Genomic DNA, 21,597 nt, shown 5'->3' with positions numbered 1-21,597 from the left:
GAACTAGATATGAAAATATGAAAGGAAAGTAAAAGTCTTAGGTATATGTGTGTACATAGAATAATGGATGGAGAAGATGCTAGACATAGCGACTGCCATGTGTCACTCTTGCCGAAAAAAAAAGAAAAATAGATGGAAGAGCAACGTAAATCCAATGCCTAATGTAGTAAAAAACATATCAAAGCGATGTGTAACAAGACATAATGGTAGTACACTAGATGACGATATTGAAACGCCAACAGAAATCAACACATGTTCTTGTGGATGTAACAGAAATATCAAACGACAACTAACATGGCTATTAATCAAGCATTTCACATCTAAGAGGAAATGGCTAAGAATACTCAGAATTGGTCGCTATAGACCAAAAGAACTGGAACGAGTAAGTAAGGACATAGAAGTCAATGGATATCAATCAATGAGTGATGCAAACCTTGATTTAGACACTATACAGCTAGACATATCAAGACAACAGTGGATCCAAAATACACAAGATGCCTATCTTGTAAAACACGCACTGGTAACCTTCTGTCTAGTGAACAACGTAGGCTATTGGCAAGGATTGCATGATGTCGCCGGAGCATTGGTACATTTAAAACCTAGGCCAACTATAGGAGAACTAGCAGCTATTTTGGAAAAACTTGTAAATAATTTTTCATCTATAATAAAGTCGGCATCGAATGAAGCTATAGTAGCAGGTGCAACTAAAATCGCAAGCAAGTGGAGGCTCATATTTCAATTCTTCTTTCCCAAAGCAGCCACAGATATGGAGAGATTCGATGGTTTGGATACTTGGAATATTAACTGGTTCCTTACATTGGGATTCTACAGGTTTGGCTGTGCTTACATCGCCCTATCTTATACATACGTTGCAGTCGTTGCGAGTGCCGGCTGTATGACTGCATTTATGTATCACGAAGCTGGATATCTTGCTGTAAGAGGTCATTTAACATGGTCTTTTGCAAAAAATAAAACAGATGTCATGATTGATAAAAAAATTTGTGATCAAACCGATGAGCACAAACTAACCAAGGTCATTAGTAACTCAAAGATGGTGCAAATAACTCCCGATGAACTAATCAACGTATCTAGGAATCTATATGATACAATCAACGGTGAGGAGTGTGAAATCGCAGATTTCCCATTAATGGCTGTGTTAGACATATCAAATTTCTTGTTTAATAAGAGTCCATCCACTTTGTACAAATACGAAGTTGATGATATTCCAGGTTTTGTACAAATATCAATCAATGATTTGTGTAACACTCATGATGTCTGGAACATACATGATCGTCGATATGTAGATGCTGGTCATTCGATGGACAAATTGCCACTGAAGTACATAAATTCAAAGTCAGAAGAAAATCTTTGTCAAACATTAAACCGTACGATTTGCAATGTATACATCGAGAATTTGTTTTTTCATATCAGGAAAAAGTCAAATGTCTCACCTGTCATCTGTAAGAATTCTATGGTAAACACAGATACTAATGCATATAACATAGTAGATGTAAGGAGTCAATATCTAAAATACGGGGAATCGCTAGACACATTTTTCGAAAGGTTATTTCCGGCTTACATTTCAGAAACAGATATAGAAAGTGCAATTATCGCAGCAAATAACGACCGGAAATTCACATTTTGGGTCATAATAACCGATGAAGGGTTCGATAAGTCGACAGAAAACACTTCTATAGAATCGTTAGAAAGAGGTATCAACATATACAGGATGCTATCACGATCATTCACAGGTGTTACCATGCTCAAGGGTGGATACAAAGAACTTCTTAGGATGAATGGGCTTCCCATACCAGCGAAAGTAAATGCGCTTATTAAGAGACTCTTGGATTGGGTACCGATTGGTAGGATACAAAGTCCAAAAATTGCCATACAAAATGTGGTAACTGCAATGGATATAACGATTGATGGTATCTCAAGTAAAACCGGATTTGCCGTGGTTCCAAATTCTGACATATTTAATAACAAAAGGCTACGTATCAATTCTATCCATTCTAGAAGTGCAACGAGGTTAGGATGTGGACAATATGCAATAACATTTATGGTTGGTAACAGGGGAAACGTCTACATAAATTCTAACGGTAGTTTGAAAGTGAACGGTCTCCTATGGCATCCACGATTAAAAGCAAAATCTAGGAATAATATGCAAGCAAGTATGTTATTTCATATGGCGACGCTCTTTCAGTTGGTCTCAACGGATATTTTTTACGAAGTCGTGCCTAAGGCCAGTTCCATGAAGGGCGCACGGGACATACACGACACCCGTCTCTCCGACTTTGAAGAGTGTTGCAACTGCAAGGTATTGTTGCTGCACGATCCTGTTTCTGATAATGCCCTTATATTTTGCCGTTGCGCAATACCGATCAAGGTGTGCCTCAAGTACACTTGTACGAAGTCGATTCAACCAAATTACATTAGACAGTGGTATTTTGTACTTGTAGACATCCGGTTAGTAACCACTCTTTTGTTGGTCGATGAAATGGTTCTTCGGCAATGTAGGAGTAGTACGTTACTAGAAGAAATAGGTGACAATGAAGCCATTGTCAAAAGATGTCAATATAGAAGTAACATGTCATCTGGATCCTTAGAAGGGGGGGAAACGGACATGCAAAAAAACTTTAACGCCATGAAAGAGTTTTCAGGAGATAATGAAATGGACCAAATCTGGGATTATGAACATATAGTGGAAAGTGTGGCAGATGGTCCTATGGTCAACCGCACGGTCCCACCTATCGACCTAACGCGTCTCACTTCATTAAATTCGATAACATCCATGGGATCCTCAGTTTGTAGCGAACGCAAGGTGCATGTGTTTTCAAGGAGAGTAAACCCACAGTCCAAGTCCGCCATGGTAAACACGGCAAACCAAACTAAACCTCTGAATCCAGTCGAGCAAAAAAAGACTCCTTTATCAATGGATAATAGGACTTTAGTTACTTTGGGAAATAAAACGGTTTTTGCAGCCCGTAAGAACATAAGGAGGGCCATTCAGCAATGAAACGTACTAAAAGTAACAACACGTAAGAAAAATGTGGGTCACAAAAAATTGTAACCGTCTGATTATCTATATTAGCAATTTTAATTTTGTCTTAACTCGGAGGAGCTTGTAAATGCATAAGGATGCAATAGATCCGGCCATCAAAAACCACTGATAGGCATAGTTTGTATGAGTATCCGGATCGGCATAAAACAGCAGGTAGTCTGATTTTTGACGTCTTTGATAACGGGGTTCATGAGAATTAGTATTTTTTCCCACAGCTGTTTTTGCCTTAAATCTGTAGTCCATTGCACTTTGCGAATCTTCCTCTTTTAGTTTAGCATCGTCGTGATGCAATATGTCATAGGCATTCAACATATAACGTTCCGTCATGTTGCGGCTTTCAGTGTCAATATATTTGGACATACTAAAAGGGTCCAAATATCTGAAAACTGGTCGTCCGTCATCAGAGAGCAGACGCATTGGATGGTTTACTGATATCACTGCTGGAGACGTTTGGTACCCAAATTTTGAACATATTTTGCGATATAAGTCGGCAATGTAGACCTTGATAGATGCTTTAATAGATTCGTCCATTTCTCCTGTGACAATGACGCCACGTAATGTTACCATTTCGGGTGAGGTCTGATGCTGCAACACAGTATCCTTTTCCAACCATCCAAGATTCACCAACACAGATGAACCGTCTCTGAACCGCAAAGGCATTATGACGTAAAACCCTGCAGGATTTCCATACGATTCAAACAGTGATGAACGTGGTCCAACTAACATGGTTTCACTGCTGTCCAATATCCCCGTACACTCTACACAACGATATGCAACTGTGCTTTGACCTGCATTACTATCATATAATATTGACTCAAGATCTGAAAATGAGGATAACTTTACCAAAGGTTGTCCCAGCGCCATTGTACGGTAATTTAGTATGTCAATTTTCCAAGCTCTACGATTTAATTGCCAGTATCCTAAAAAACACAACACAGTGCAAACCGACGTTCCCAAAATTAAAATGCGGAGTAACTCATTTCCTCTTAGTCCATATTCACCGTAGAATACAGAATTTCCCACCGGTGATGTAACGGTATTATGTAGGTCCACTAATCGTACAACAATGTTATTTTCCAATAATATTGGTTTCTCATTTAATATTTTTGATTTACGAAATATATCGATTTCGCGCATGGTAGGTAGATATAACCATTGATCGTCGGTGCATCGTAACGGCCTCCCGTCACGAGGGAGCGTCAGAAAAGGTTGATCTGATGACCCCGAGGTACATGTAGTATTGCTTTTATCCAGTTTGTTTGACGCTTTCTTAAACTTCTTAACTAAAGATTTCGTATTCACCCGCTTGTAATGCGACATTGTAACTTCATGTTGTAAGCTTGTCGAGTTGAACCCATAAAATAAACAAGAATACCTACATGTAGTATAAAGCACTTACCGACAGCTATACAACATTCTTTGCCAAATCAGCATTTTATAGTAAAATGAGACATTAGACACTCATCCACAACTATTTCACCTAAGGCGTGCAGAACGATCGCAATTATCTTTTGCGACGTTGCATAATGCTATGGAACCAAATAGATGCCCTACGAAAAGTCGCACTGGTCTGTAATTAAATGAATTTATCCCTACCGGAACATACCAATAGTGTATTGGTTAGCCATTTCTCCAATTCTTGTGCCCCTGGGCGAGACAATATATATATCCAGCGTGAGCGAGGTGACATCATAAATCCTCATAAATATGTCGTTTGTTATCAGCAAGAAAGCGAACTTAGCGTTTCTCCATATTAAGGTTACACGTTGTACTGTCGTGACCCAAAGATCTAATTTAGTTCAATTTAATAAAAGTGTTCTCATAACTCATAATGTTAAAATCAAGTTGATTGTAAGAATCTGTACGAATTAAGTGAATTGATTGTATGAATAACTTGGGATAATAATTGTAAATGTGTAGGCACCAAATCATACTTTCAGCAAAGTGATTGCATTGCGTATTGCAATGCCATCTAATCTGCCAAACTATCAATTTTATGATGCATCTAATTTTGTGCTATTTTCCCAAGGTGATCCTGATGCTATCATCAAGCTTATATGGAAGACCTCATGTTTCCACGTTAATAGGACTTAGTTGGCTGTCAATAAGTTTTGCTTCCGCATATACGTAAATGTAGTTGGTTATGAAATTTTTAAATCCGTATTTATACATAATGTGTAAGATAGATAGGTCAGTTATTTAAGTACACATATGGAACCCCCTCATCGTGGCACATTCCTATAATATTTATCTATAACATTTTCTATTTAGTCTAGTCTCTTTATATGTTTGATCCAAGCATTTATCACGGTGTATTATAATCAATTTGTGTGATAAATGTGTACCTCAGCAGTTTATTAAATGGTGAAACGTAAATCAGAAGATTCAGATTGCCCGGATCCAGGTGAGCGTTATTTGCTTATGTCATTCAATATATTTAGAAGATTTTAATCATGAAACTAGATTAGCAAGATCCACATTCAACAATGTCGCAAAGAGAATGGTGTCTAGCATTGCGCCCATCGGGAATTCGGATGCAGAAACATGCTTCGGTAATAGAAATCAACTGGAATATCTTATAACCCACTCATTAGACAGTGACCAAGATTGTGATGTTGAAAGAACCAGCTCCACTGAATCTCCTAATATACGTACAACATGTAGAAATTTTTCGATAATGGTGGATGACCTTGATCTTCTAGCTGATTCGCTAGGGCATGAGAGTAATGGTACGAATGGAAGAGAATTGGATAGTGGTGAAAGTAGGGTAGTACATGAGTATGGACCAACCACTGATGAATGTCAAGAACTTCCCCAGGATAATTCACCGGTTTTATTACATGAATTAAGTGATGACTCTGATTGTGAAATCATACGTGTGGTCTCAAATGGAAATCGGAGAGCTGTGAATAATAATGTAGTTTCTCAAGGCACTCAAATGAACAACTCGAGTTCAATATTCCCTAATAATATCAACGATCAACGTGGCTTAAGTGGTGACAATTGGCAATGCATACCCCCCCTTACCCTTCAGGATAGCGCAGCTTTACTTGCATTATCACAAAGGGGTTCAGATCGTCAAAGCGACATATTGGCTGATGATGATGATGATGTTATCCTTGGTCCTATATATTGGGGGACCCGTGTCGAATCGACATTACCCGTTGTATACAATCATAACCCACATACGACTGTATATAACATTATCGATACCAACGTCGATCAAAGCAAGCGTAACGAAATTGGATCGTTGGAATCTGACGGGGATTTTGCCAAAACGATAATTGATAGCATTGAATTTTTATTTCGATGTCCCATTTGTTATTCTACTATCGCAAGATTCAAGACAGCCAAACCCCCAAGTGGTAACGATCGAATCATATATTCTACCAAGTGCGGTCACATGTACTGTTATGAGTGTATAGAAGGGGTAAAGAAACGTCGTGAATGTCCTTTATGCAGAAAGTCGATCAGGGATTCAAAGCAGTTTCATCCTGTATACCCTTGAAGGCATAAATGTAGGAGATTGTGTCATAATAGTTATGCCATCGCTAATGAGGTGATCTAATTCACATTGCTGCGGCTCCTGTGCATTCATGGAATCTCTACGTGCGTTGTATTACATATTCCTCTATCTATTAGACCCACATGATCCCTGTGATGGCATCTATTCATGGTATCCTCTGCTAAGTTTTATATACGGAATTTTAACGTTTTCTGGCGGTGGTCTAGGCATTAATATGACAACAGTTTACGATCATAAAGGTAACGGGTAGCTGCTTTGGAAACTTTTTAATCTAATTTAAGTTGTTTCTACCTACAGCACAACCCATCAATAATAGCCGTATAGTGGTAGGGTAAATCAGCATGGCGCCAAACGAAATTTAAAGCTGAAATAAACCTTCCCATATAAGCCAAATAGAATCTTCCTACTGGGCTCATATGGAATACTCAATGCCATAAAAACATTGCATCACAGTTATATAAAATGGCAATTATGTCGACTTGCGCTAGAGAGTTGTATTTCGTGATGTTGGATATTATCTCACGTCAGCGGAATCGGTTATATTGGGTCCAGTAAAGTACAAAATGGCAGATTGAACTGAATCAGACACACGCAAACCTGCGAATTGCTCTGGGTTTAAATGATCATATGTAGCAAAAGTAATGTATACATACTATTGAATAAAAATATATCGGTCAAATGTATATGAATGATGTTACAGTTCGTACAGACAAGTAATCCATGTGATCTAAAAAATCCCTCATCAAGTAAATACGAAGTTCAGGTGGTGTTGGTATTTTATGGAAAAATTAAACGTGTCACATGATGGTTGTATATCGTTACGTGTGTATTACTGGTAAAATGTATGTTATTGGCCATATCAACTTATTCACTACGTGTGAGGTGAAAATGTGTGTTGCTTGACCCACATTGTGTATATAATGGACACAGCATTTTTATTGGACTGTTTAAGGTTCATCTGCTGTATTTTAAAGTTATCAATTTAGGGAATATGTTTGGGCCCATGCATTTTAAATTGGCGCTATTCATAGTGGCCTTGTGTCGATTTCGCATAATCCTATCTGAAGATGTGGTATCGCTATCGTCTGAGGATATATTTCCTACCGCTGAGAAGCGATTTAGGGCTGTCATGCGTATGATTAATGGAGACGGCTTTAATGAGAAGTTGGTCAAGTTGGCCCTAGACAAAGTCACTACTCAATGTAAAGCAATAATGGGAAATTCTTCCGAATCGAATGCTCTAACCGCGGGAGAAGGTGTACATGATCAAGCGGCTGCAGCTTCAAATCATCATGCTGTAAATGATCAATTAGCTACCTCGAAAAATGCCAATAGTTGCAAAGAATATAATGATTTATTCGTTGAAAATTTGACTAATATTGGTAAACGCTTAAATTCTATTTTCCAATCCATGTTTGCTGATGATTATAAGGTCAAAATAATAGGAAAGGATCTTGAGTTTAATGAGGGGCAATTAGGATCTATGTTTTTAGATTTGCGCTTTGTATTTCCACCCCTTTCGGATGATCTGAAGAGTATATATACGCTTATTAATCCTGAAAAGAAAAGTAGTTATGAGAAGACGGGGATTAAAGATAAGGAAAAGGAAATGGTTAAGGAATGGGTGAGCAATAATGCCCCCGGTATGATTTCAGCATTCAATATGAATGAAGAACAGTTGTGGACTGTGATGTATCAACTGTTTAATACGGATGTGTCAATGTTGGAAAGTCTTAAATTGAGAATTGATGTTTTCAACAATAATGCTGGTGATCTAAAACAGGCAAAGGAACTGTGTAAGAAACAAAACTCTGCCATGTTTGGTTCCATTGCACTTCTTATCTCAGCGGTGCTTATGTTCACTATCTCGTAGATGGTATGTAGTTGTCCGTGGTTATTGTGGCAGTCTCAATAGTTACCGGATGCATAAATAAAGGTGGCAATGGCAGAGAACCCGAAGGTCACAACCACACAGAGCATCCATAACATTCTATTAGCTACCATCTTGCTAAGGTAAATAGGGATTGGTATTAGTAACTGTACCGCCTATAGTTGTGGACATGCTCCGGGTATGGTACAGGTACCAGCAGGTTAAATGTTACTCTCCGATGTGCCTCCCTAAGGTATTGTCTATTATCTATATGATATGAAATTAGTGAGGTTCTTTCATTGTCAGACATTGATAATATAACTATCAGTGCAGCTGATCTAAAGACCGCTATTGGAACAGTGGCTTTTCACGTAAATATCGCCAACGGGAACGTAGATGTAACTATGGAGACAACAGCTATAGCGTACATGTCGCAATCTGTATAACACATGATAGACAAAATGGTGCCTAACCAAGTGCTATAGTGTCTTTTTGACCATGACATACTATGATATATATGCCCGGACAACGTCATATGCAGTTACGAGGTGCTGTTTTCCATTATGAGAATATATTCCAAGATAGATATATCACGGATTATATCTGTGTTGTATTGCGATACAAACAACGTTATAATGACATGTTAACCTATGAGCAATATTACCGCAAAGGTGCCGTTTACAGTCGTTATGATTCATGTATAGAGATGTCTTAACGCATTCTAATATCATGGTGCTTGCTGTAGAGCATTTATAAATCCAGCTAACAGTAATATTAACAAAATAACACGCCGCATCAAATAAATCTATGGGTTAAAGATTCCTGTAAAAAGGGGTAGAACTAGAAAAATGTGTTTGGGGTACTGACTGGGTGCATGTCATTTATATGAATGGCGTCATAGGAAATGGTATGAAGTACATGAGACTATATATAACGGTAGACCAAGCAATATGCAGCAGTGTAAACTGGCACTGATCTATATGGACTATGATATTAGGGTTATTGTATCTTCAACAAGTACTCCATCATTGGTCATATAGATTGGTGGCCATATGAACTTGCATGCTCTAAAATCTGCTCTTTCTCACTCAATGAGAAAAACTTCCTAATACGTTTTTCTACTACAGGCAATATTGGCTCATTACAGTCCTCTGGCACAGCATTTCGCATTTCCCATGGCAACTTATCACGGAGACTTCCTCTGTTTATGGGTTTAGGTAACAAATACCACTCAACAGAAAATTTAGGTGGACCTGCTGTATCGGTCTCTTCTTCAGTGTCCATACTCTCTGGTTTCGGTACCTCTTGAGATTTAGAGGAAGGTTCGTCTTCCTTGTTTGTGAAACTGCTATCCAATGATCCCTGCGTGGTTTGGTCAACGTTATTGGTTTCATCAAGTCCAGGATATGAACTCATACTTGTGAATATCAAGCCTCTTAATGAAAAAAACTTCCTAATACGTTTTTCCACTGCGGAATCTATTGGTTCATCGCAGTCTTCTGGAACGTCTTTGGCCACATCAAATGGCAATTTCTCAAGAAGACATGCTCTGTTTTCCGGCTCCGGTAACAGATACCATTCAACAGAATACATGGGTGGTTCTTCATTCTTACGGGGGAATCTGTTGTCTAAGGATTCCTTCTTGGGTTGCTCCTTGGCTACATCAGTAGCAGTGACAGTGGCAGAGAGCCCGAAGGCCACAATTACACAGAGTTTCCATAACATGTTAAAGGATACCATCTTGATAGAGTCGGTAAAGAGTGAGATGGCTAACTGTTAGACATAATTGTTGTCATGCCCCCCATTCATAGTACATGCGTTACCTTGGAATATACCTCTCTACAATAGTTGTCGCTACATGGCTTCGCAGAGATATGGTGGTGTATTTGGGATAACTATGGTACAATATACCGTGTGGCAATATCCTCTAGGCACTACACTGGTATTACACTATTCTTTATTTAATGTTACTTTCTCTTGAATGGTATCGATGGATGTATTGATAATCTAATCCTCATTGCTCATAGGAAACCACACTAATTCTGCTGGCAGCAAATTATGTGGACAGCCACAATTATTATATGAGGTATGTATAGAATTGATTTCCTCTAGTCGCTTTCCTGGCCAATATCTAGCATAGATATGGTCCAATAGATGTTCACAAATATACTACTATGGTACAACTAGTTATACCTTACAGAAATGCATTATGCTGTATCACCTCCAATGATATTTGTATCAGTACTCTTACAATGCTACTATCTGCGTTACGACTAACATTACTGGTAATCAATGAATCGTGTGCACCCTTAAAAACAAAGGTCCCATAAACGAATAAGCTTGTCTAGTAACTCTTTGGAAGATACTGTATGAATGGTACCAAGTGCTTCTACTCTAGCATTATTCAGCGCTCTGCCTTCATCTTCCTATCCAACTTTAGCCAATATTCACAGTCATGTGTTCTCTATTGGAATATACATAAAACCGATCTATATGCGATTTCTTCATATGAATAATCACATTTGTTGGATGGAATAACACCCAAGAAACAACTAACATAGATAATATAGCGACTATGTTATAGCAAATGATTACCTAGCATAAAATGCTGCTATCATATTCTCTATAAATACCCAGTATCGTCATTGGTGATACTTTACGATTGTAATCATTGACTTGATTCCAGTGTGCTACATGGTTCCCACATACAGACTCATGGGAACGTCCACGTTAAAATTTTAAGATGCAATTGGACACTCTAAATCGATCTATATGAAGCGTTAATAAAGGCTCCTAGTAGAACACCTTGACTATTTGATACAACAGTGAAAGCATTGGTAATCAATTATATCAAAGATGCTTCCACTGTGTCATTACACTCCCAACACACATGAATAACACGTTACCATGAATATGCACATTGGAAAACGTATATATTCTATGAACGCAAAAGGCTACATGTTGTACAACTTGGTATGGTGTTACGTAACTTGTTTCATTAGTATGTGGCTTATTTCAATAGAAACTTATTGTAGTAGTGCATCACTGATTTCAGTAATACCTAACTCGATTAGTCTGTCAGATGACTTAATTTTGCAATGTGCCACATGCTCAGCAGAATTCACCAACTGCTAAAGGCAAAATCTAGCTTGGGCTTCTAGGATAAATATAGAGAAGGAAAACAAACCCTCCTGGAATGTAGCACTAGGTCAACATGAATTTACTAAGCAGCATCCATTCTTATCATAATCTACGATTTGCTATGCATTAGCCTGTACCATATTGTGTAGTAACCAGTACTGAATAATAGAACAGTTATATGTATCACGTGTTGTACCAGTTATTCTTCAGGAGTTACACTTTTCGTAGCTCATTAACGCAACTCTGTAGTTCGTTTAAAGCCAGGACACGCTAATAACTGTAACGCCTTTCACTCCCACCTCCATATCCCTCTCCGGGCACTACATACAGCTATACTAATCATGCACCACCACTGGTGATAAACTTTCCTTACATGGACCTACATCATAAATTCAGTCACCTATTAGAATGTCTTCCATCTAGACAGTATAGCTTAAGAGACAGCTCACTAGACGTAGCTCCCTGGACTGGCATTAGACAGGGTATGCTACCTATAACACACTATATCTAAAGAGACTACTGACTGGACTGGCAGTTCCGACCCCGGTAACCATGTACTTTTATCTCAGTGGTAGTTCCTGGGTCACTGTGACTGTGGTATCATTGACAGTGAGTGTACCATATGTGACACCTATAGTGCTCTGTGGCGTGATACTCTACTGTATGAACCTCCAATGGCATAGACGATGTACTGTGTGTGCGTCATACGTACCATTACCTATTGCAGTCACTGCCATGTAATGGAATCCACTGGATAAATTTGAATGTGTCGTACCATGAAAGGGCGCTCAGTAGCTACTCTGTGGACTGACTCCAGCCTTCCATAGGCATCGCAGTTAATCTATATTAGCAATGTTCAACGGACTGGTTTCACTGGAATGTGTACGTTTTTAATGCACATTATAGGACCACCGCCTATAGCGCGATTATATGTTGTATGTGATACTGATGTATATAATTTAGCACTGTCTATACACTACTGGACACTCTGTCTACCAAAATACATACAACCCCTCTAGCACTACTCTTCCCTTTCGTCCCGTCATTACCTTATACCACATACATTGCCACTGGTGCTCTCCACCCCTTAACCAATGCGACCTCATATGTGTCCAGTCCAGTGGCCATATGGCACCAAAGGCTAGGTAGAGCACCGCTACTAGCCAGGCTACCGTGAGGACAAAGATCCACGGGAGCCGTATGTCGTATTGGAGCTTGCCGACCTGCTTTAGTAGCTCTGTCAGAGGATGGGTAGTTTGCTGGTCCTTCTTCTCGGTGTCCTTCTCAGTGTGTTCTAGTACTTTGCTTAGGCTCTCTAGGAACTCGTGACAATGCTTCTTCCCACCCTTGTCTGTAATACCATAATCTCCCTTATCCGTATCATTCTGCTGGTACCCCTCCAGGTTGAATGGGTTACCGTAGCTAAACCCATGTCTGTACAACACCGGTAGTACCCCGGTACATGATACGATTGAAGGGCATCCACACTGTCCACTGTTTTCTGTATTCTTCTCACCATGATGTCCCTTCTTACACTTATTGGGGTCACATCCTGTACAACCACGGCATTCAATTTCCTTGAATGCACTAGCAAGTGACAGTAGCCCCCCTTCAAGTGCATCTGATAGATAGAGTACCCATGAGAGGTATGTGTTGCCGAACGTGGCACTTACTGCGGTATAAAGCTCACCTGTTAGGGGGGAGACGTATTCTGAGTCCTTTGTGAGAGTGGATAGGGAAGTAGTGCCTGTCTGTTTGCCACCAGTGTCTTTATCGCCCTTAATCTGTATCAGAGCTTCTCCTACTGTGCCTCTGTATTGCCCTCCATCGTGATCCTTCTTTGGTATCCACTCGATCTTCTTTACTTCATCCCGTAATCCAGAGGCACACCAGCCACAAAAGTAATCGTCATTGTCTTTATTAGATGGGTCCTTATTGTGTCCACATGTCGCTTCACCATTATTCTTGTTCTTCCCTTTTAGTGGATTTCCTACACCACCTCTAAAGAACCCGAATACATCACCCAATACCTGTGGTGTGGTAGCACTGAGTGCTGCGGTTACCCTCACCAGTGTATAGACACACGACTGCATCATATTCTCGTTACTGAAGAAGTACAGGATGCCGTAAAGGCGTTGGCCGGTACAATTAGTGATGCTGCCACTATAGAATTGCCCTCTAAATCCCATTGGCAATGGGCAACACTGTCCGGAACCACCACAGTGTCCCAAGTGGGATGCAGCGGGTGGATATACTGTGTCTTTGTCTGTGTCAGTGTTTCGCACTACGTCACAACTAAAGCCTGGTAACCTATCCTCGAGGAATGCCTGGAGGGGTGACGGTGTGCCCTCCATGTATTGTTGGTGGCATTTCTCACAGATAGAGGGTATTGGTGGTTGGCCACACTTGGTGGCATGGTCTTGGCAGTGAACACATCTTGTACTGCCTACAATATCTTCTATGTTGTCTATGGCATTAAGGAGCGCTTTTTCGTGACCATTTAACTGCTTCTTTAATTCATCTGTCTTGACTCCCTGCTTCATTAGCTTCAATACATCCCGTACCTTATTGATAGCATCACTTATCTGGTCCTTGGCACTGCTGTATTCCTTCTGCCAATCAGCGCCAGCACTAGTTATCTGCTGTAATGACCCAGCATGACTACCATTCGCTAGTGTATCTAGTGCTCCACCACTACCATTCGTCAGCTCCCCTAGTAGTCCTCCATTACCATCATTGCCAATCAGTTCCTTTAGTTTCCCATAGCCAAACGTCTCCGCGAACTCTACATCCCCTCCCAGCTCACTCTTTAGTCCCGTCCTAGCCTTCTCCAGTCCATCCTTAGCCTTCCCTAGTGCCTTCTTCACCCCCTCTATCGCTTTATTCTCAGCCTTCTTTTCCAATACCTCCTGGGCATTACCCAATTGTACCGCTACCTGACCAATAGCATCCAGGAGTGCATTCAGCTTCTTTGCAAGTTCATCTTCTTGTTTTGTCTCTTCACTCTCTGATCCACCATCTCCCTCTCCATCCTCCGATTCCTCTCCCTTTTCTACCTTCTTCAATAACTCCACCAACTCCCCCTTTACCTTCCCTACCCTATTTTTCCTATCATGCTCCATGGGGTCACACCCCAGGCACATCCAGCTAATGGCATTCTTCCCAAGCACATCTTTACCATACCTACATTCACGCCATTTCCCTCCTAGAGCCACTTTAACTGCACATTGCTTCCTAAGGAAATAGAGTTGGTAGAATAGAGCCCTAATGTAGTGTACCACCTGGTTGTATGCTTGGATGGATACAGTGGGATAGGTGAAGTTGCACTCAGTGTTAGCGTAGAGGGAGTGGATGGCAGGTTCTTTAGTGCTGTCAGTGCTATCAGTACTGTGTATTCCACCCTGGATACCTATGAGGACCAGTGGGCAATACTGGGTCACTGCTTGGAAGTGGGCAAACAGGTTGAATTCATCAACTGTAATGGGAGCGTTACGGCCTGTTTGGATAAATTTAAGCTTTTTCTCCGTGGCATGTTCCAGTACCTTTTCTAGTCTTTCTTTGCCGTAGCCTAGTATTCCCTTATATCCCTGACTATAGGGCAATGCACTAAGCCAGTAGAGGATTTCCCGGATGGTCTTGGGAGTGTTAGGGGTAGTATTCTGAATTGCACTTTTAGTACTCTTTTTCTGCAATCCAGTAAAGTAGGCACATGATAAAATGTAGAGCTTGAATATGGCACCCATTTTGTGCTGGTTAATGTCACTGACTTGGCCAGTACTAGAGCTGCTATTCTTAGGAAAGACACTAGCTTCTTCATTGAACGAGTCCCTATGTGCAGTATGTACAAAACCGGCGTAATTCATATCGTACGGTTGTTTTGCTGTATTACCGTCCTGACCATAAACACCTGTAGGGTGAGTAAACCCTAGAAACAGTTGTCCCATAAATCCATCCCATATAACCTGATCTAATCTATTTTTCGGCCCCTTGCTGTTCAACATTTCCCTAGGAAACCCTAAGGCCTGCAGCCATTGGGATAGTGTACCGTCATCTATACCACTACCGTCGAGGATGTGATTGTTCCAGTATGGACTGGTTTTGGTCCACTTTCCCGTCCAATGCATATAGGTAATGCCACTCCAAATGAGACATACTGAGCCTAGTAAAATACGGGCACATTGGTGGCGGCGTTGGGAGGGAGTGTCAGGATCTGGTAAGTACTTGAGATCATTCCAAGTAGGTTGTCGGATTATCGCATTTGATCCTCCTACATATGACTGATACAACGTTTTGGCATATGCTGACATATAGCTTTCTATTGTGTAATCGCCACGTTGAACGTCATTCTCTCCCTTCTTTTCCTCATGGCATTTATATTTCTCCTTATCACAACTACACTTGGCATCCTTACACTTCCCACTACAATCCTTACAACAACACTTGCAGCATTTGCCTGCTAAAGCGCATTTACAGCTCTCCGGAGAGCACTCCTGTTCATCATCAGTACCACACTCACAGTTCTGCTTCTTTCTCTCTTCTTCACCACCACTATCCTTACACTTGGTACATCCCCTGCCCAGTTGTACCCAATCGATGCCCTGGATCACTACCCATTTCATGCAACCACAGGTGCCACACTTGTTACTCGGCGCTTTATCCTTCAGATACTCGCACTTCTCTTTGCCATGTGGTTTGTCATTGCCACCACAGCTGCCATTCCTACACTGATCTATCCTACTCCACCCAACGAGTGCACTGAGTACCTGTGCCAACTGGTCTATGTAGGTCCGGACCACTGCAGTACCGCCTAGTCCCTGGACTAGGGAGAATAGTTCATTGAGGTGTTCCTTGACTTGTGTATCAGTGGCGCCCTTGCCACTACTTTCTCCTTCATAGCCTAAACACCATGAGGTACTGTATACCAGTAGTAGTACTAGAAAGGGCTACGCTAGTACTGGGTACTTACCATGGTACTCCAGTTCTACTGACTGCAGTAGGTCAGTCACTGCCGCCGCCAGGCCACATATACATTCTGTACAATAATGATTTCCCTAGTACTGGGCGCGCCACTGTGACGGACATTGTCAGGTACCGTCCTTAGGGCGCGCATACTATCCATATGTCTCTACACTACCCCATCACCCCCATACTCTATAAACCCCACCAGGGTAAGACCAACATAAATTATGGCCCCACTAAACAGACCTTTGTGCGGGGGCATTCTATATAGTACTGTGTGGACTAGTGAATGTGTTATTCCATGTAAATACTGTCTACATTAGTAGAGTGAGACTGTTGATTAACCAAGGATAACGACAAGCTGTTAACACTGTATAGTCACTATATACTCACTATATACTCACTATGTGGTCACAAAAACGTATTACTACACCATATTCTGTGCTTTGAATACATAATAATTTCCCACGAAAAGTGCCATTAAGCTGTTATAAAACTTTTATCAAAAATAATGCCAAACCTTTACCAAAACCCGTAGTAAACTTTTACTGAATATAGGACGAAAATTTTAATAAATCACTACGAAATGTTTACTAACATTGCTACTACTTTTATACTAAACTTTATCTGAGGTCATAACTATACATCGATAAATATTGATGCCACATTGTCCCTAACACTGCCACTGCCCCTAGAGACACCGTTGCGCCGAAGGCGCCACTATGTCTTACCAAAAAACTCTAGTATCCCCCTCCCCTTCTTCTTACCCACCATCAGTACCTCCCATGGACTCAGACTACCCTTCCTGAACCATCCCCTACAATGTGACCTCATATGTGTCCAGTCCAGTGGCCATATGGCACCAAATGCTAGGTATAGCACCGCCATTAGCCACGCTACCGTGAGAACAAAGATCCAGGGCAGCCTGGTGGTGTAGATGAGCTTATTTATTTCATGGTGGAGGCCTGTGTTAGAGCCACCTGTCTTGAGGTGTTCACCCTCTAGGACCTTGTTCAGTGTAGTTAGGAATGCATCACACTTCTTCGGACCTACAACATCATTTAATACCCCTAGGACACTGTTGCGCCGCAGGCGCCCTTATAAAACTTTCAGCAAAAGTGCTGCTAAACTTTTGTGAAACTTTTACCAAAACTACTGCTACACTCTCTCTACACTATCCATACTACTATACTACAACTTACCTGGACCATTGTGCAGCTTCTCTACATTACCATACCCAAAGCCATACTTGTACAATACCGGTAGTACCCCGGTACATGATACGACAGAGGCACACTTACAGACTCCGCCACTGCCACTACCACTGCTGCATGTCGTACCGTGACTTCCTTGCTTGCAGTCAGCACCACATCCAGCAGCACCTCCTACCGCACCTACTACATCATTAATCCATATGGTACTGTTGCGCGCCCTACTAATGGACACTGTCAGCCACTATCGCTATACGGCGCGCGTGCTAAGTGCTACAACTCACCATTATGACACTCTGAATCCTTACAATCAATCCCCTGAAACTCCCCTTTCAACCCCTCTAGTCCTGTCCTGAACCCCTCTATCAAATAGACCAACCATGACAGGTAGGTCCCTGCCATCAAGGGACTCAACTGGCCATACTGCTGGCCACTCAGGGGGGATAAGTATGGACAGCACTGTCCAGTGCCTTTAGTACATCCATATAGGGTTTTTAGGGAGCCTTCATTAACGCCAGTGTGACTGTCTTTCTCACAAGTACCTTCTTTATTCCACGCTTTTAATGCCTTTATCACTCCTGTATTATCACCATCATCATTTCCGTCCATATACAGGGAGAGCTCCTTTACTTCTTTTCCTAATGCCTCCCTCACACCTTTAATTTTAAAATCCCAACGTCTATAACTACCAATGTAGACTACATAGTAATAGAACCCAAAGAGGTCACCCAGAGTCCGTGGCACCGTAGGAGTAATACACGCCAGTAGTCTCAGTAGTACCACCAGGGAGCCATGGCACCGCGATGGATCACAGTAGTACTCCAGGAGATGTGACAGTGTATTCCCAGTGCAGTGTACAGGGTAAGTGCCTTGGCCTGCTAGAGGATGAGTCCATGTAATATACTGTGGGACGTACCTGGTTGCTGTAGTGCCTCTGTCTTGTGCGTCTCTTTCAAATCTGTATACACCATGAGTCACTGTTGGTCACTAGGGCTACTGTGGCGCCCAGGGGGTGCCCCTAGTATATATACAGTGCCTTTGGGGTACCATGGAGTAGTGGTTTATAGAGTAATGAGACGTACCTTTGAAGTGACCATATTTACTCTCTGACTGCCATCCCATAGGAACAGGACATATCTGAGGGAACTTCAGCAGTGGCGGGTCGAAGTGACCCTTAGGATTGTCATCCTTAGTGTTAATATGCTCAATAATTTCGGGATAGGTGTTCGTATCACTATCGGGGGTTCTTTCCACTGTCCTTTTGCAGACCATAGATCCTATTCCATCACACAGGAATAACATCAGTGGTGAGTCCTTACCACTGACAGTCTTGCACTGACAGTCCGTCCCACCTGCTACACCATTAGTGCATGACTACTCTGTAGCGCCATATAAGACACTGATAACGTTCTCTATTATACACATGGCCCTCCCATAGTATCTGTACTAAAACCTACTTTTGGTCTCACATAACCAAGGATGTGAATTCTTGACTCCACCACTGGGATTCACTCCACTACCATACCTACAACTCTGCCAGCCCAGCACTGTCTTCGCTCCTCCTACTCCTCCCACTTCAACACCAGTACTACACTGCTTCCTTAGGAAATAGAGCTGGTAGAAGCAGTGGTAGACATATACCCTCAGTTGGTCCAGGCACTGGGCGGCAGAGCCGTCCATCTGGAAGCCAAAGAGCCCATTGGCATACATTCCGTGGAGGGGACCTATATAGAGTTTTAGACAGTGTCACTGGTACTACTAATGGGTACCCCTCTGAGTACTTACCAAACTTGGATACTTCCAGGTGGTACCCGCCATAGCAGACTTCACCTTCCTTGAGTTCACTAGTGGAAGACTGTGCTTTGGTTGTATCCGTATTGGCACTCTTCTCTAGTTTACACCTCTCATGAGGTTTTTCCTTATGCTTGGGACAGGTATTCTTGGCCGCCGCTGCCGGAGATACAGCACCTACTACACCATAAGTCCACATGACAACCCCTAGGGCACTGTTGCGCCGAAGGCGCCCTTTTATCACTGTATATATCACTCACCTGCCGGTGCTGGCTGTGTCTCTGTCTTAACTTCCCTTTCTATGGTCCCCTGGATACCGATGAGTACCAGTGGGCAGTAGCCACAGGCGGCCATTAGGTAGTGGGTAATGTCCTTACGCTGGAGGGTGGTACTGGCAGAACCATCGCTATCATTGTAGAGCTCTATCTGTTCCACTGTTTCCTGTGGCTTTCCATCTTTAGGAGGATACTTATCTTTCATCCTCCCTACCAGTGCCTTGTACCCCTGACTATAGGGCAATGCACTTAGCCAGTATAGGATCTCTCGGATTGTTCGTGGTTTCCTAGGAGAGGGGGTCTCATCCTTCTTTGGCGTGGCCGGCGAAGCCGGCGTCACTTTGTTAGCACCGGCACTACCTGCCCTGAAGTACCCACTGGCCAGGATGTGTAGTACCAATAGGGGGTACTCCTTACAAATGGATTCAGTACTCTTAGAGCTGCCCTTGGCAGCACTCTGTGCTGTAGTATAGATACTACTGTAGTACTCAGCTACACTGTCTGGGTCACATTGGTACTATAGAGGAGGTAGGACTTACTCTGAGAGGTACTGCCACCCTGGAATTCTTTCCACGGTACTCCCTTAGCTTTATCCGTCAACAATTCGTGCACAAACCCTCCATTCTTATTACCTACTCCACCATTAGTCCACATGACTACCCTAGGCAGTACTTACCTGGAACTCCCTGATTCAACCTATCCAGGTCATAGCCCATGGCTGCCATGAATGAGCCGAGACCGACATTGGCACCCTCTATCTCATGCAGCTTACTCTGGCTCCACCTCTCATCACTCTTCCCACCCGTTAGGAACCCCAACTGACTGAGTCCACTCCAGATGAGACATACTGACCCTAGGAAAATACGGGCCAGGAGGTGGACCTCTACTGGCTTTTCCGAGAGGGTGGGCCAAAGGTAGTTCTCAGCGGAACTGGATCCACTACTGGAAGAACTCTTTGTTTTGCAATAGGCCGATTGGTAGCATTTTTTGTCAGCGCTACCACTACTGGCACCGGTACCACACTTGGTACAGTCATGACAAGTAGTACCACCAGCACCGGTACAACACTGGCCACCAACACCAGCCGGACATTTACACTCCTTTCCTATCCCATCTGTTCCCTTAAGACAACAAGTATCCCCTTCCTGCCACCCAACCCACTTTTGTAGTCCCAGTGCCAACTGCTCTATCAGTGTCCCTATGACCTCAGTACCACCAGCACAACTAGAGGTAGTACTGGCACTAGTGCTGTCACTATTGACCAGTCCCAGGTCAGTGAGCACTGGTAGCACTATGTCCTTCTCCTGGTCCAGGAGTATGCCATCCCAGTTCCTCTCAGGGCTGGGACCAGGGGTCCCCGGGGACCTGGCGTCATACAGTAGGTCCTTTATTGCCTTGGCCAGGAAACAGAGGCACCCGAATTGTGGCGGCGAAGCCGCCTTGTCATTGTTCTTACCATCCCTACCAGTTACCCTGAGGACCCAGTCAATGGCCTCCTTCAGGTTGGTGGGAGCCTGGGTGAGGCTTTCGTGTGGCTTCCATGTCTCCGGTGCCATTATGTTACCACCCCTTGGTGAGAGAGTGTCCAGTAGCACCAGTAGTCAGTGGTAGTGACTATAAGGGTGGAATCCAAGGGTGGTAGAGCGCGCCGTAAAGAGATAGGGCGCCTTCGGCGCGATAGTAATTTGGTAGCGCGCAGTGTAAGTACTAGGGGGATTCCACCACTAGTGGTGTTGTATCTGTAGAATAATATGGATAATCCA

General features: G+C 42.4%; 7 protein-coding genes across 7 annotated transcripts; 3 read left to right on the top strand and 4 right to left on the bottom strand.

Annotated features, from left to right (window-relative positions):
- Positions 1-40: 40 nt before the first annotated feature.
- Positions 41-3,070, top strand: BBOV_II000440 (Rab-GTPase-TBC domain family protein). The gene has a single exon (XM_001609522.2). It carries the CDS (start codon positions 68-70, stop codon positions 3,014-3,016), a length of 2,949 nt encoding a protein of 982 aa, XP_001609572.1. The 5' UTR covers positions 41-67; the 3' UTR covers positions 3,017-3,070.
- Positions 3,062-4,932, bottom strand: BBOV_II000430 (SURF1 family protein). The gene is made up of 2 exons (XM_001609521.2): positions 4,668-4,932; positions 3,062-4,631 (listed from the first exon to the last, which is right to left on the bottom strand). The coding sequence occupies exon 2, from the start codon at positions 4,379-4,381 to the stop codon at positions 3,083-3,085; it is 1,299 nt and encodes a 432-aa protein (XP_001609571.1). The 5' UTR covers positions 4,382-4,631; positions 4,668-4,932; the 3' UTR covers positions 3,062-3,082.
- A 469-nt stretch (positions 4,933-5,401) lies between these two features.
- Positions 5,402-6,751, top strand: BBOV_II000420 (Zinc finger C3HC4 type (RING finger) family protein). Its single transcript, XM_051767058.1, has 2 exons — positions 5,402-5,465; positions 5,503-6,751. The coding sequence occupies exons 1-2, from the start codon at positions 5,423-5,425 to the stop codon at positions 6,567-6,569; spliced, it is 1,110 nt and encodes a 369-aa protein (XP_051623093.1). The 5' UTR covers positions 5,402-5,422; the 3' UTR covers positions 6,570-6,751.
- A 767-nt stretch (positions 6,752-7,518) lies between these two features.
- Positions 7,519-9,006, top strand: BBOV_II000410 (uncharacterized protein). The gene has a single exon (XM_001609519.2). It carries the CDS (start codon positions 7,579-7,581, stop codon positions 8,458-8,460), a length of 882 nt encoding a protein of 293 aa, XP_001609569.1. The 5' UTR covers positions 7,519-7,578; the 3' UTR covers positions 8,461-9,006.
- Positions 9,007-9,457: 451 nt separating this feature from the next.
- BBOV_II000400 (SmORF protein) lies at positions 9,458-11,134 on the bottom strand. Its single transcript, XM_001609518.2, has one exon. The coding sequence runs from the start codon at positions 10,195-10,197 to the stop codon at positions 9,490-9,492; it is 708 nt and encodes a 235-aa protein (XP_001609568.1). The 5' UTR covers positions 10,198-11,134; the 3' UTR covers positions 9,458-9,489.
- A 1,435-nt stretch (positions 11,135-12,569) lies between these two features.
- Positions 12,570-16,754, bottom strand: BBOV_II000390 (variant erythrocyte surface antigen-1 alpha subunit). Its single transcript, XM_001609517.2, has 3 exons — positions 16,628-16,754; positions 16,565-16,586; positions 12,570-16,495 (listed from the first exon to the last, which is right to left on the bottom strand). The coding sequence occupies exons 1-3, from the start codon at positions 16,715-16,717 to the stop codon at positions 12,591-12,593; spliced, it is 4,017 nt and encodes a 1,338-aa protein (XP_001609567.1). The 5' UTR covers positions 16,718-16,754; the 3' UTR covers positions 12,570-12,590.
- A 404-nt stretch (positions 16,755-17,158) lies between these two features.
- Positions 17,159-21,514, bottom strand: BBOV_II000380 (variant erythrocyte surface antigen-1 beta subunit). The gene is made up of 10 exons (XM_051767908.1): positions 20,511-21,514; positions 20,374-20,466; positions 19,820-20,335; positions 19,554-19,736; positions 19,226-19,492; positions 18,851-19,120; positions 18,685-18,726; positions 18,053-18,643; positions 17,760-17,951; positions 17,159-17,606 (listed from the first exon to the last, which is right to left on the bottom strand). Exons 1-10 carry the CDS (start codon positions 21,388-21,390, stop codon positions 17,278-17,280), a joined length of 3,363 nt encoding a protein of 1,120 aa, XP_051623092.1. The 5' UTR covers positions 21,391-21,514; the 3' UTR covers positions 17,159-17,277.
- Positions 21,515-21,597: the final 83 nt, after the last annotated feature.

Source organism: Babesia bovis, chromosome 2 (genome assembly GCF_000165395.2).
Source record: "Babesia bovis T2Bo chromosome 2, whole genome shotgun sequence".
Classification (NCBI taxonomy): domain Eukaryota; phylum Apicomplexa; class Aconoidasida; order Piroplasmida; family Babesiidae; genus Babesia; species Babesia bovis.
Note: the sequence above shows the minus strand (reverse complement) of the source record. Positions and strands in the feature narration are given on the sequence as shown.

What these genes read in the sequence shown, in the direction of transcription:
- BBOV_II000440 (XM_001609522.2), top strand. Translation starts at nt 68, where the DNA reads ATGGAGAAGATGCTAGACATAGCGACTGCCATGTGTCACTCTTGCCGA.
- BBOV_II000430 (XM_001609521.2), bottom strand. Translation starts at nt 4,381, where the DNA reads ATGTCGCATTACAAGCGGGTGAATACGAAATCTTTAGTTAAGAAGTTT.
- BBOV_II000420 (XM_051767058.1), top strand. Translation starts at nt 5,423, where the DNA reads ATGGTGAAACGTAAATCAGAAGATTCAGATTGCCCGGATCCAG. An exon ending in TTCAGATTGCCCGGATCCAG is followed by an intron (nt 5,466 to 5,502) that starts GTGAGCGTTATT and finishes CAATATATTTAG; the next exon opens with AAGATTTTAATCATGAAACT.
- BBOV_II000410 (XM_001609519.2), top strand. Translation starts at nt 7,579, where the DNA reads ATGTTTGGGCCCATGCATTTTAAATTGGCGCTATTCATAGTGGCCTTG.
- BBOV_II000400 (XM_001609518.2), bottom strand. Translation starts at nt 10,197, where the DNA reads ATGGTATCCTTTAACATGTTATGGAAACTCTGTGTAATTGTGGCCTTC.
- BBOV_II000390 (XM_001609517.2), bottom strand. Translation starts at nt 16,717, where the DNA reads ATGGATAGTATGCGCGCCCTAAGGACGGTACCTGACAATGTCCGTCAC. An exon ending in AAATCATTATTGTACAGAAT is followed by an intron (nt 16,587 to 16,627) that starts GTATATGTGGCC and finishes GACCTACTGCAG; the next exon opens with TCAGTAGAACTGGAGTACCA. An exon ending in AGTAGAACTGGAGTACCATG is followed by an intron (nt 16,496 to 16,564) that starts GTAAGTACCCAG and finishes CATGGTGTTTAG; the next exon opens with GCTATGAAGGAGAAAGTAGT.
- BBOV_II000380 (XM_051767908.1), bottom strand. Translation starts at nt 21,390, where the DNA reads ATGGCACCGGAGACATGGAAGCCACACGAAAGCCTCACCCAGGCTCCC. An exon ending in GGGTGGCAGTACCTCTCAGA is followed by an intron (nt 20,336 to 20,373) that starts GTAAGTCCTACC and finishes AATGTGACCCAG; the next exon opens with ACAGTGTAGCTGAGTACTAC. An exon ending in GAAGCTGCACAATGGTCCAG is followed by an intron (nt 17,607 to 17,759) that starts GTAAGTTGTAGT and finishes ATGATGTTGTAG; the next exon opens with GTCCGAAGAAGTGTGATGCA.